The sequence below is a fragment of the Camellia sinensis genome, chromosome 4 (assembly GCF_055761805.1).
Source record: "Camellia sinensis isolate YWXY chromosome 4, ASM5576180v1, whole genome shotgun sequence".
Classification (NCBI taxonomy): Eukaryota; Viridiplantae; Streptophyta; class Magnoliopsida; order Ericales; family Theaceae; genus Camellia; species Camellia sinensis.
Genome location: NC_138964.1, coordinates 213,052,228 through 213,067,186, shown reverse-complemented (window position 1 = coordinate 213,067,186; position 14,959 = coordinate 213,052,228). Strand labels below are relative to the sequence as shown.

At 33.4% G+C, this 14,959-nt stretch overlaps 1 protein-coding gene and 1 long non-coding RNA gene across 3 annotated transcripts; one reads left to right on the top strand and one right to left on the bottom strand.

Moving 5' to 3' along the window:
* Nucleotides 1–557: 557 nt before the first annotated feature.
* LOC145823550 (uncharacterized) lies at nucleotides 558–6,584 on the bottom strand. Of its 2 annotated transcripts, XR_014365842.1 has the most exons (5): nucleotides 6,328–6,584; nucleotides 2,774–2,886; nucleotides 2,605–2,684; nucleotides 998–1,149; nucleotides 558–915 (listed from the first exon to the last, which is right to left on the bottom strand). It is a non-coding gene; the product is annotated as an uncharacterized LOC145823550 (long non-coding RNA). The 2 variants fall into 2 exon arrangements; XR_014365841.1 differs by having other exon boundaries at nucleotides 558–1,149; nucleotides 6,328–6,577.
* Nucleotides 6,585–12,724: 6,140 nt separating this feature from the next.
* LOC145824432 (protein FAR1-RELATED SEQUENCE 5-like) lies at nucleotides 12,725–13,600 on the top strand. The gene has a single exon (XM_082924088.1). It carries the CDS (start codon nucleotides 12,725–12,727, stop codon nucleotides 13,598–13,600), a length of 876 nt encoding a protein of 291 aa, XP_082780214.1.
* The last annotated feature ends 1,359 nt before the right edge of the window (nucleotides 13,601–14,959 follow it).

The following is a 14,959-nucleotide window of genomic DNA, read 5'->3' as shown; positions in this document are numbered from 1 at the left end:
CAAGTGTAGGAGCTATCAGTTGTGCTATGTTATCTATGCACAAATAAGTAGATTTCTTTAATGCCATGTTTGATTTACTAAAGTAAAAGTTTCTTTAGTCTCCTTATAGGATGACCATTCAATTGCAATGGTGAATAATTATTTCATAATTCAACATGTCCATTATAGAAATTCAAGAAATTCAACATGTCTGGTATAAAGTCAACAAGTCCAACAAGTCCATTCAATCCATAATAATACATGTCTGGTATAAATTCAACATGTCTGACATCATAATCCATAATCCATTCAATTCAACATCTCCATTCATAATCATCATGTCCATCATAATCCATAAATTCAACATGTCCATTCAATCCATAATCCATAATCCAACAAGTCCATTCAAGTCCATTCAGTCCATTCAATCAACATGTCTGGTATAAATTCAACATGTCTGACATCATAATTCAACAAGTCCATTCAATCCATATAAGAAATTCATAATTCAATCCATATATGTCTGACATCATAATTCAACAACAAATTCAACAATAATTTCAACCTATCAACAGTAATTGAAAATAGAAGTCCATTGAAGTTATAAAGTTCATTCAATCCATAAGGACATACATCAAGTCCATTCAATCCATAAGTATATCCATCAAATTCCCCAAAAGCTATGAACTCAGTAGTTTACATTATAAAATATAAAACAATACAAAATACAATGACATAAAGCACGACATTCAATTTCTTCTCCGTCTTTCGAAGCCTTCTACCATGCTCCTGAAATTCATTATCCATCTCATAAACCCTTGTGCTTGGATCGTTAAATTCTTCGCTTCTTATAGATGTACGAGGTGCAACATTGGAGATCATGTCGTAGTCATCATCATCTACAAACTTGAAGTAATTGCAGTGTTCCTTACTAATCTACAATGCATGACAATCAGTTAATCAAATCAGGCTAATAAATTTGCAAACAAATTTCCAAACAAATTTCCATAGTACTTACATATTTTGATGGACACACAAAGTACACACGGCCTTTATTTCCATTCTGATTGGAAAGCACAATGTGTATGGCAGCTGTTCTCCCACAATCACAAAATCTTGGTATCAATCTTAAGTAGCTATTATTACTAGAGGAAGAAGCCATTTTGTAATCTGCATACAAAATAGAAGATAAATATATATATACATACATTAGTAAACATAGCTACTATGAATTAATAACTTAGAGATGAGCTTTTAGATGAATATCTGGGCTGAGAATGAGATTAGGGTTCAAGGGCCAAAACATTTGCTACAATACAAGATAAATATATATATATATATATATATATATATATATATATATATATATATATACATACATACATTAGTAAACATATTAGATTAAGCCATAGATTTTAACTCGACAACATTGAACTTGTGCTTAGCTAAACTGGTTATTTTGACAAGCACAGTAAATAAAAAACAAAAATCAGCATAATCAAGACCTTAACTGCTATCCCATAATGCCCAAATTCAACAAGAAATTCAAAATCAAATTCTAAATCAAGTCCAAAATCAAGACCATTATAGAAATTCAAGAAATTCAACATTTCGTTATTTAACTATGAACAAGTCCAGAACCCATAGAAGTCCATAACCTATTCCGAATCTGTTCAAAACCTGTTCCATTATAGAAACCTGTTCCGAATGAACAAAAATCTGTTCTGATAAATGGATAGATTCAGAATCTGATTTAGAACAGCTTTTGAACAGATTCAGAATCTGTATAGTGGAACCAATGAACAAAAATCATTATAGAAACCTGTTCTGAATCAAATTCCATTCAACCCGTAAAAGTCCATTCAAGAAATTCAAAATCAAATTCAAAATCAAGTATAATGAAGTCCATAATCAAGGCCATTATAGAAATTCAAGGCAAAACCCACAATGCCCAAACCCTAACAAACAATCATAACCCTAATAATCAATAATTGAGGAATCTGAAAAACATGTTCTACAAATTCAAGCCAAAACCAAAACCCTAACACAAATTTCAAAATTTTTTTTTCTTAGCAATCAAACAGAAACACAAACCCTAGTTTTTGGTTGTGGTACCTTTTTTCCTGCTAGTCAAGGCACAAAACATTTTCCTTATATTTTTGGTAATAACAGCCACATGCATCCACATACATTCACTTCAACTTGCCTCATTCAAAAATTTAAAATTACACATCACAAACAAGAAGAAACAAAATTTAGCATACATTCTAGAAGAAACTATTTAACATTGATTTTTTTTTTTAATTTTCTTAAAGAATATATTGTATAAATTGATAAAATGTTTAACTATTGTTTTTTTTTAATTGTATTAAAGACTCCTATATATAAATCCAGAACAATTGACAAATTAATGTTTATAAATTATAAATCCAGAATGGTACACCAAAAGTTAGTGGTATGCTCATGATAACTAACTGATACACAGCTACTTCACCTAAAATTCCGATCGAATATGACAAACTTAACCTTCTAGGTTGGAGACAATTCGGAAAAGACATACAAACTACTAGCTTTTCCTTTGAAACTTATAATCAAACATGAAGAGTGAATTGATTACAATATTACCTGACTACTATCCCCATCCACAAGATCACTCGTGGCAATTCTACGCTCATACTCAACCAGAGGCCCTGCTTTGCTTACTTCTACAATCAAATCAAATTAAACCCAAATCAAAATGTAAACATCATGCTAAAGATTATTTTTAAAAAAAAAAAAAAGACAAAAAAACAACCTCCTCGTCACGAAGCCAAACCCTCGACTTCTTCCACTTATCTTGTCATAGTGCTTCACTTTATTAGCCACCTTTGATGGAGTCAATTTTGCACCCCATTTATAGCAAAGATTCTAAAAGAAGAATGAAATCGTAACAAATAAAAAAAATATGAATAAATATATGAAGACTCATTAAGGCAATTCATTTGGGTTCTTTGGTATTTTTCTTAATTGACTTGGGTTATTTTTAGGTATTTGGATTGCTCTAAAACACACCCGCAAGTATAACTTTATACACTGTCCAACTTATAGCAAATAATTAATCAAACTTATAACTTTATAACTTTTTAATTAATCAAACTTCACAGAATTTTTTTGACTTATCCTCCTTGTATAAGTTAAGATCTATTCTTATAAATAAGTGATTTATACCCATCGAATTCTGACTCACACAACTCTAAACCTGGTGTTCATGTGCTTCAAATATATTCAAACTTGGCCATTGTTGGCAAGTGGGAGGAAGTGGTACCCATGTCAATTTAAATCAATCCACAAGACAAATTGATCATGGCTATTCTCTGATGAGTGAGGAGGCAGATAGCTTTAAATTTCCACTAGCCACAGTGCCTCATTCAGGTGGAATTTCTGGTAAGTTTTTGAGGATTATTTGGGCTTTTAGAACATGATGAACATTCTTTGTGCATGATTCATATTGGATAAAATGTTTCTTTGACACTGTTTTGCCTTGCAGGAACATTGTTTGTTAGAATGTCAAGCCTAAGAATGTGGGTTCAAGTCTAAGGACCCCCACTTTGTGCAAGTAATGCCAGAAGTTAAAAGTCTGTACCTTGTACCCAATTCATCCTTCCTAGCCACCAACACTGACTAATGGATTTTTAATGTCTTTTGATTTTCTTGTGCAGAATTTAGTTAAGGTTGACATGTTAATCTGAAAGCAAAAATCTGAATCATACATGGACGGAAAATTATGTTTGTCGATTCAAATCTTTAATACTGTGTTATGGGTAGAAATCTTAATGTCTCTTTGGTATGTATTGATTGCTCTCCTCTGAAAACTTGACCCTCGGCAATGTATGGACAACCTCAATGGGAAAGTTAACTGGAGTGATAGAAATTTGTTTTCATGGAGAATGTAAGTAGAAGATAATTCATATATCATATAAGACTTTCCTCACCACCAGTACAAGTGAAGGAAAAAAGATGTGATGCTTTATTACCACAGCTTCTTTGGTTGCTTTCTCAAATGAGAAAATTGTCCCTTCTTTATTAGAAGGCTGTATATGCTACCAAGAAGGCTGTGAGAATAGTATTTTCCAGAAATAATTGTTTACTATCAGCAAAATCTGTGTTGAATACCAATAAGATTGAGCCACAAATGCAAAACAGCATTGACTTTTTCTTTATCTTTGGTAATAAACAATTATTACAAGGTCTCCTACTTATAGTTACAGCCTATAGGTATTTAGATAGCTTCAATTTCACTTAGTCACCAATAACAAAGATCAAATCTTGGTGAAGTAAGAACAGTACAGAAAACCACTATTAATTTCAGCTACTGTTTTCTTTTCCTAAATGATAACAATTAGTTTCATTTGGAACTCATGCAAACCCAAGTTCCCTAACACTAGCAAAGAGGTATCCTAATCCCTCTAGAAATCCTTGATCATGTGAAGATTAACAATACACTTGAAAGTCCAATATCAACTATAAAAGGTGTTCTGAAGGATTCCAAGGAAAAGGACTTGAGTTTTAATAAAGAGGAGCTAAGAAAAGCTGAAGAAAGGTTGAAACTTGAATTTATCAAATTCTATCAGAAGCTTCGTCTCCTAAAGAATTACAGGTAATAAACCGAACATGGTCAATGTGAATTCGGTTGTGGAAAGATGTTCATGGTTTTTTATTTTATTATTTTTTATTTTCTCATTTTCACATTTTTCCCTTCTGACTTGTCAATTATTATATACTTCTTGTTTTGCAAATGAATGAACCAGCTTTATGAACCTCTCATCATTTTCCAAGATCATGAAAAAAATTCGAGAAGGTCAGAATTTGAATTAAATGACCCAAATAGTTCTTTCTACTGTCAACTCATAGATCACTTGTCATGCTATTAGTAAGCATGAATAAAGATGACTGAAGTAAAAAAGGCAAATGAGTGATATTAGTTAAAAGGTAAATGAATCCTACTAAAACGAAGAAGTAGAATGTCAAACTGAAAGAAAAGATAAGTGTATACAGGTGACACTCCTTTACCGAATTTACTTTTATAAACTATGACTCCTAGAAAAAATGGAAAAATGAATAAATAAAGTAATGCTTGCAATGTGAACTGACACCGTAATTCAGCGAAAGTACTTGGGAGTTCTAAACAAGAACATCAATGGACACAAGATAAGGAGCTACATTAAGGGTTTTGTTAACAAAGTGAACACGATCTTGAATTTTTTTCTCTGCCACAAAGTTACGCAAAAAATGAAGTGGTATTTAGGGGTTCATTCAACATAGGAGAAAATAGCTTTATGGTTGAAGATACTAGGAATAACTAGTTTGTAAAAACCATCACTTTTTACCAGACTGAAACATACGGGGATTCTATGAGCACAAGCATTGACGAAGGAATATTTCTACTGACTTGTGCATTAGAGACCAAAGAAAGGTTTGCCTAATGAATAGTACATATAAAGAGAAACATTACTGTGGATTACTAAAATAGTTATGTGAATTGTTGTCAATTGAAAAAAGAAGGGCGCCAATAATTTCAAATAATTCAAAACCTACAAATTAACAAAACTCATCACAGAATTACCTACAATGTTGCTTAAATTTTCTTACATGTGGGAGATGCAAGATAATGCATTAAAATACAGGACATCTAACAAAAGAAAGGGAATTTCTATTACTTAGCAAATGAGAAATTCTGGCATGAATTTAGACCATGTCTAGCAGGGACATCATTATCATTTATCATTCATTACAAGAACCAAGGATGTGAAATGCAAAACAAGGGCATCATTGTCATTTATTAGTCATTATCCTTACAATAACTTTGTGATTGGAGAAAGGGGGGGGAAGATTAATATGATTTTATAATTATCCAATCCTGCTGCTCCTTAAAAAAAAAAAAAGGCGAACAAAACAATAAAGAAAAAACTAGCCATTGTGGCATTTTATCAAACACCTAGCAGACCCATAATCAGAAGCATGAGACTTTACTCTGTGTGTGTGTAGAATCACCAACAATTCATTCACTTCAATGATTATAGTGGGTAGAATATGAATATCATAATCAAAATACATAGCATGTTAATCATTCTGTTTTCTATATTTTTTTTCCCAAATTAAAATCATTCAAGTTGTTCATGGAACCCTTTAAAGTAGAGAAGTTTTGGAGATGTTAGAACTAACGAATGGAATGACTTTAATCTCATCTTAACAATGAATTCCATTTACAGAAACACGTCCGAAAACAGAGTGAGGGTAGAGAATGAGAAACCCAGAGACCAGAAGAGAGAGAGAGGGGTAGAGAAAGAGAAACAAAGACAACAAACTGACCTAGAACTCACGGTGGTGCTGTAGCTTGATGTCGGTGCAGGATGAACTCACGGTGTGGAGGATGAACCGTCCTCACAGTGGAGGATGAGCTCACGTTGTTCTCTGCTACAGCTTTGTGAAAGAACTATGGATAGATTATTAGGGCACAAAGTTCTAACCAAGGAGTTGAAAACAATTTAGGCGCTAAATTAGAATTTTTTTAGTGCTTTAATTTTGGGTTTATGTAAAGACATGGAAAAATATGAAAAAAAATAAAAATAAATCATAATTCATAAATTGGACGGGTAATGTGAAAGTATTCCCGCTAAAAAATAAATTTGTGTGTTTTATGAAATTTTTTAATTGTTAAAATTATAATTTGTTGTAGTGAGAGAGAGAGATGTGAGAGGAAACTGATAAACACAAAAAAAAAAAAAGAGAAAAAATTAGTAGAGTATTTTTTTTTCATTACTGCTCAATTTGTCAAAATTTTCCATCCAAAATTAGTGACAAAATGATTTCCTCAGTAAAAGGTCTCAAAATATTAAAAATTATTAGTAACGAAAATATATTTCTCACCAAATAATCTTAAAATATTTAAAATCAAGTTTTTTTTTTTAAAAACAAAATGTAAAATTATTAGTGACGAAAATATATTCCTCACTAATAATTTTATAATTAATGACAAATTTTTTTCTCACCAAAAGTCTCAAAATTTTGGCGCCACCAAAAAAATTTGGCGGAAAAGCCTTCAATGACGAAATTTAATTTTTTCTCACCTAAAAAGAAGTATTTATTGACGCAAATAAATTTCATCACCTATTATTTTTATTTTTTATTATATGTGACAAAATTTTATAATTCGTCACAAATTGTTCTTATTTAGTGACAAAATTTATTTTCTTCACTACTTTTCGTCACCATAAGTTACTTTTGTTATAGTGAAAACAGTGTAACTAAACATATGAGTAATGAATTTTTGAATACTACAATTGTTAGAATACCCACTGGATTCAAGAATCCCCTCACAAAAGTTGCATGGACATGTTGTAACTGCCTATTAGGAATTAAAAATGTAGGCGTAAAGTTGAGGAGACCGACGCTGCTGCTGCTGCTCCAACGCTGCTCCTCCGCCGCTCGACGTCGATAGATCAAGAGAGAGAGAGAGGGGGGGTAAGAAGAGATTAGGGATTTTTGGGTTTGAGATTGGGGATTTTTTTTTGTTTTTTTTTTGGGGGGTGGGGGGAAGGAAAAAAAAAAGGAAGGGAGGAGCGGGAATGAAAAAAAAAAGGGGGCGGGAATAAAAAATAAAAAAAATATATTTTTTTTAGTCACAAATGAAATTTAAATAATAAAATAACGTAGTGTAATTTTTTTTTTTTTTTTTGCAGCGGGGGTTTCGTCATCAAAAAAATTTATTTTTTGTTAAAAAATATATTTTTTTGTAGTTAATAAATTTTTTTAAAAAAATATTATTATTATTTATTTGGTAGAAGTAGGGGTAATATTTTAATGAAAAATATTTTTCACTAAAATAAAAGTTAATTTTTTGTAGTCAATGAAAAATATTTTTCTGTGGCCTATTTTTTTTTTTTGTTACTAAAAATCATGAACTAATTTTTTGTGGTAGAGGAAAGGGAGCGGCAATAGTGGTGAAGATGGTGGATAAGAGATGATGGTGATGGTGATGGTGATGGTGAAAGAGATTAGTAGTGAAGTTGTGATAGTGGTAGTGTAAATGGAGTGACAGGGGTGAAAGAGAGGTAATGGTAGTAGTAGTGGCAGTAGTGGTAGTGGTGGTAATGAAGTGGTGGCGATGGCAGTAGTAATGGTAGTCATAGAGGTGAAGTGGCGACAGTAGAAGTAGTGGTGGTGGTGGAATAGCGTTTGTAGTAGTGGTAAAGGTGGTAGAGGAGATGGGTGGTGAGAGAGATAAATGAGTGAGAGACAGATAGAGGAGAGAGAGGAGAGAGACAGACAGAGTGATGAGCAAGAGAGAGAGAGAGAGAGAAAGAACGCAAGCACAGTGGGAGAGAGAGAGAACAATGCAAACAAAGAAAACGGGAGTGAGAGAGTGAACAACGCAAACACAGTGGGAGAGAGAGAGAGAGAGAGAAAGAAAAAGAGATAGAGAGTGAGAGACAAAAAAGAGACATAGAGAGAAGAGAGATGAACGAGAGAGATAGAGAGAATAGAGATGAGCGAGAGAGACATAAAGAGAAGAGAGATGAACGAGAGAGACAGAGAGAAGAGAGATGAGCGAGAGAGATAAAGAGAAGAGAGATGAGCGAAAGAGACAGAGAGAGAAAAGAGATGAGAAAAGAGATGAGAGAAGAGATAGATGAGTGAGAGACACAGAGAGAGACAGATAGACAGACAGACAGAGAAGAGTGATGAGTGAGAGAGAGAAAGAGAAGAGAGAAATGAAGGAAGATAAAAAAAATGGATGAAAAGATATAGACAAAGAGAGAGAGAGAGAGAGAAAGAGAGAGAAAGAGCGAAAAGAGATAAACGAGAGAGAGAGACAGAGAGAGATGAGCGAGAGAGCGAGAGAGATAAAGAGAAGAGAGACAGAGAGAGAAGAGAGATAAGAGAGATAAAGAGAAGAAAGATAGACGAGAGACACAGAGAGAAAGAGAGAGAGAGACAGACAGACAGAGAAGAGTGATGAATGATGAGTGAGAGAGAGAAAGAGAAGAGAGACAGAGACATAGAGAGAAAGAAAGAGACAGACAGACAAAGAAGAGTGATGAGTGAGAGAAAGAGAGATAAGAGAGACAAAGACAGAGACACATAGAGAAAGAGAGAGACAGATAGACAGACAGACAGACAGAGAAGAGTTATGAGTGAGAAAGAGAAAGAGAAGAGAGACAGAGACAGAGAGATAGAAAGATGAAAAAATTGGTGAAAGGAGAAATGTTCAAAAGAGTAAGACGACGTCGTTTTTATTTATTTATTTTGTAACAGAAAAATACCGTTGCATTTATTTAAACCATTTTATGACTATATATATACGAAGCCGTTTCAAAGCCACAATATATATATATTTTTTAAACTTTTTTTTTGCAACGGTACGTATTACGATCGCACAAAACTTTTTCTTTTTTTTCCGACTACAGCTGGTACCGTCGCAAATACTCTTTTTTTTTGCGACAGCAATTTCTATCATCGCAAATGCTCTATTTTTTTGCGACGCCAAGTTGTGTCGTCTCAAAAAGTCACATTTTTTGGCGACGGCAAGTTGTGCCGTCTCAAAAAGTCACATTTTTTTGAGACGGTAAGTTCTAACGTCTCCAAAAGTCACATTTTTTGCGACGACAAGTTGTGTCGTCTCAAAAAGTCACATTTTTTATCGACGGCAAGTTGTGCCGTCTCAAAAAGTCACATTTTTTGAGATGGCAAGTTGTGCTGTCGCAAAAAGTCATTTTTTGCGACGGCAAATGTGACGTCGCAAAAAGTTCCGCCTCATAAGCCCACTTTTCTTGTAGTGTGGTGTGGTTATGAGATATGTGATTAGTGGTTATGAGTAAAGTGGTGTGGTTATGAGCCAATGAATGTTGGTTATGAGATATGTGATTAGTGGTTATAAGTAAAGTGGTATGGTTATGAGTCAAAGAGTATTGATTATGAGATATATGATTAATGGTTATGAGATATGTGATGTTAATTATGATCAAAGTGGTGTGACTATGAGCCAAAGGATGTTATGAGATATGTGATTAGTGGTTATGATATATGTAATGTTAGTTATGAGCCAAAGAGTGTTGGTTATGAGATATGTGGGTAATGGTTATGAGATATATTATTGTTATTTATGAGATATGTGATTTTGGTTATGAGCAAAGTGGTGTAGTTATGAGTCAAAAGAGTGTTTGGTTATGAGATATGCGATTATTAGTTATAAGATATGTGATATTGGTTATGATCAAAGTGATGTGGTTATGAGCAAAAGGGTGTTAATTATGAGATATGTAATGTTGGTTATGAGTCAAAGGGGGATTGGTTATCAGATGCGGTTATGAGTTATATGGGTAGTAGTTATGAGATATGTGATTAATGTTATGAGATATGTGATATTGGTTATGATCAAAGTGGTGTGATTATGAGCTAAAGGATATTGGTTATGAGATGTAGTTATGAGATATGTGATTGTAGTTATGAAATATATGATATTGGTTATCAACAAAATGGTGCTGGTTATGAGATGTGGTTATGAGATATGTGATGTTAATTATGATCAAAGTGGTGTGACTATGAGCCAAAGGGTGTTATGAGATATGTGATTAGTGGTTATGATATATGTGATGTTAGTTATGAGCCAAAGAGTGTTGGTTATGAGATATGTGGGTAATGGTTATGCGATATATGATTGTTGTTTATGAGATATGTGATTTTGGTTATGAGCAAAGTGGTGTAGTTATGAGTCAAAAGAGTGTTTGGTTATGAGATATGTGATTATTAGTTATAAGATATGTGATATTGGTTATGATCAAAGTGATGTGGTTATAAGCAAAATGGTGTTAATTATGAGATATGTAATGGTGGTTATGAGTTATATGGGTAGTAGTTATGAGATATGTGATATTGGTTATGATCAAAGTGGTGTGATTATGAGCTAAAGGATATTGGTTATGAGATGTAGTTATGAGATATGTGATTGTAGTTATGAAATATATGATATTGGTTATCAACAAAATGGTGCTGGTTATGAGATGTGGTTATGAGATATGTGATGAGAGCTCATAACTAAGTTATGATTAATTTGATTCTAGTTATGAACAAATATGATTTTGGCTCATAACTATAAAAAGTGACCTGCTTACCAGGTCACTTTTAATGATGTGGCTCAATCTGAACCATTGATTTTCTATGTACCATACATTTTTTAAACAAAATGTACTATAGACTTTCCCTCAATAATAAGGTTAGTCTTCAAAGTAGCTTGGGTTAATTTTATTTCATTTATTTATAAGTAGTTAGTTGAAACTATGAAAAAGTTGGGAGGATTAGAACTATTTTTATTGATATTTGATATTTTATTAGACTGATTTGAACTATTTCTTAAACATGGCTGATTTTGAAAATATGTTAGAGAATGAGGTGGAAACTCTTGAAGGCATCACCCCAATTATGTGAATGAGGTGGGAAGCCTACATTCATGATAAATTCATTAGGAAACAAAAAATAAAAATTTATTAGTTATTTATTTCCATTTCTTTATATCTTTTGTTATTCATGTGAAGTTTTAAATTGGAGTAATATTATCATTTTAAATTGATTTATTATAATTGAATTTCGTAACACTTGTGGTACCAAAAAAAATTTGTTTCCAGTACATTCAATCCCACTACATACACCCAATGACGTGGCGACCCCCAGTAACGTGGTGATGAGGTGGTAGCTGATGTGTAAACATAGCTGGAAAAAAAAAAAAAAAAAAAGAAGGAAAAAAGCAGGAATTTCTGGCTTCCCTCGTCTTCCCTCATATGTCCTAACTCTCGCCGCCATCCTCATCTATTCTCGTCTGTCTTCCCTCACCTATTCTCACCTCTCGCCGCCATCCTCCTCCTCCACCATAGCTCACCGGGAATTTCTGCAAAAACCAGTGGCTAGTCTTTCTCCAGAAGGATTGAAATTCTCCGTATGGGTTGTGGAAGTGGGTCTCAGATGTTAACTCATTTCTTCAGAAGAATGTGAAATTTCCTCCTCCTCCACCATATCAGATTACTAGCTCTCATCTATCCTCAGAATTCCTGTAATTTTGGTCTGTCTGGTTTTGCTCTGCTTTGTCTCTGTCCATCAATCTGGTTTATGAGGTAAAAAATCAATTTCATATGCTAATCTTTCAGTTATATGCTAATTCTGAAATATGAAATATAATCTGTAAACTATAATCAATCTGCTATTTTGGACAAGAGTTATGTTTTTTAGGTAAATCTGTTAACTGATCTGACTAACTTGGCTACACTAGATTGACATAGTGAAACATCACCATTAGTGAGTTGGCTCTAGGTGGTAATCGTCACTGAGTTCCAACTCCAGCACTCTGTTTGGCTACAGTCCGTGGGCCTCCAGCCAAGAAAGGCATGCTTGGTAGCAAAAAGATAATCTGGGCATTATGCTGAACTAGAATATGCGTGAAATTGTATCCCTCAACATTTTATTTGCAACCACAGCACCATTTTAACCAAATACAATTCAGTTAATTTTTATGAGTAATTGTGCTCAACTGTGGTAGCAAACTTCATAATCTGTAATCTGTAAGCTTGGTAGCAAACTTCATATAATTTCCATAATCTGTAAACTATGTAGTTCCATAATCTGTAAACAGTTTACATAAAATCTGAAATATGAAGTTTAGTTCCATAATCTGTAATGATATTTGTTTAATTGTTATTTCAGTACGCAAAGTGGAGAAATGGAGGTTGATTCAAATGTTGAAGGTGAGAATCCTTTAATAAATGAGGGCGAACACGTTGAAGAACCTAAAAAGGGTATGTGTTTTAGCTCAAGGGAAGAGGTGTACACATTTTATGGCAAATATGCTAAGCATGTCGGATTTGCTATAGCTCATAGAGCACAACATTTTGGAGATGATGGGCAATTGCTAAACTTTGCAATTGAATGTTCTCGAGCGAGGCAGAGAAGAAAGACATCAGAACTCAACCCTCTGAAGCCATGTTTGTCCACAAAAATTGGTTGCACAGCAAGGGTCCAAGGTAGTGTACAAAAGCATGGGAGATATAAACTAACTACAGTTAACCTTGAGCATAATCATGATTTGATTCCCACTGACTCACGTCATTTTGCAATGAATAAGAAAATTCTTACTCCTGTGAAGAGAAGATTAGAAATTAATGATGAAGCAGGGATTGGGGTGTCTAAGAACTTTCATTCAATGGTTGTCGAAGCAGGGGGATACGAGTCATTGACATTTGACGAGCGAGACGCAAGAAATTACATTGAGAGAGCTAGAAGGTTGAGGCTTGGGGAAGGTGATGCCGAATCACTTCAAAGTTATTTTATGAGGATGCAAGCACATAGTGAGAGATTCTTTTATGTGATTGATATTGATGAGGAGTTTCACATTAGAAACTTGTTTTGGGCTGATGCAAGGAGTCGGGCGACTTATGAAGCATTTGGAGATGTCGTTTCATTTGACACAACTTATTTGACAAACAAATATGACATGCCATTTGCTCCATTGTCGGAGTTAATCACCATGGTCAGTCCATTTTGCTTGGTTGTGGATTGTTGTCTAGTGAAGACACTAACACATTTGTTTGGCTATTGAAGTCATGGTTAAGTTGCATGTCAAATCATCCGCCAAAAGCTATCATAACTGATCAGTGTAGAGCTATGCAAAATGCTATAGAAATTGTGTTTCCACAAGCTCGACATCTGTGAAAACCCATCTTTAATTATTCCTTAAAGAAAATAAATTAATTAATTAATTAATTAATTTTGTTTACAGTCTATCTGAATTATATATTAGTGTAAAAGTTAGTTTTAAATTGACTCAATTCAATCACTAACAAGACATTATAAAAAATAATAATTTTGTGGGGGTTCAATACTTGTTGTTTATAAATTATTTTAATTAGGATTCAATATAATAATTATTCTTACTAAATACCTTAGTTAAAAATCTTAGTGTGTCAATTTTCAGAAACCCACACAAAAAAAAAAAAAAACAAAAAAAAAGAGGGAATCAAACCTTTGTAGAATTTTGGTGGAGGCTTTCCACATGTTGATTTGCATGCTTGTTTAGGGAAGAAGAGCTAATGATGCTCTTGGAATTGAGAGAAAGAAAGCCATAGAACTTGGAGAAAGAGAGCAAAGAATTTAGTGAAAGTCACATTTCTTAGAACTTGGAGAAAGTGGATGGATTTATTAATGGAAAGAATGTGTGAGAGGGAGGGAGGGAGAGAGAGCTAGCCTCGGAGAAGATCTATAAAATGCACCTAGTAGTCATGCACATTTTGAAGGCTAAGCATAAACCATATACATCCAAATAGAGGGAATTCTTGTAGAAGAAGAGGAGGAGGTTGAGGTTGCATATTTTCCTACCATTTCATTATTCCATTTCAATCCTACTACTAAGTAAGAAAACCCTCTCAACCTTCTCATTTTGTTTTTATATAATTGAAATTTTTCAGATTACGTACATTTGATACATTGTCTGAAACTGTGTTGAGAATAATCTGTCTTGAATCTGCCAGCATGTTACCCAAATTTTTAGACAATTTTATACTCAGAATTTCGAGATGATTTCTTCTATAAAGTTGTTAATAATGATGTCTAGTTTATCTAGAAATTTTTGGAAATAATGTTTGAGCTTTCTACGAATTTATACAAATTTTTAACTAAATCTGAAACTGTGTTGAGAATAATCTGTCTTGAATCTGCCAGCATGTTACCCGAATTTTTAGACAATTTTATACTCAGAATTTCGAGATGATTTCTTCTACAAAGTTGTTGATAATGATGTCTAGTTTATCCAGAAATTTTTGGAAACAATTTTTGAGCTTTCTACGAATTTGTACAAATTTTTAACTAAATCTGAAACAGTGTTGAGAACAATCTGTCTTGAATCTGCCAGCATGTCACCCGAATTTTTAGACAATTTTATACTCATAATTTCGAGATGATT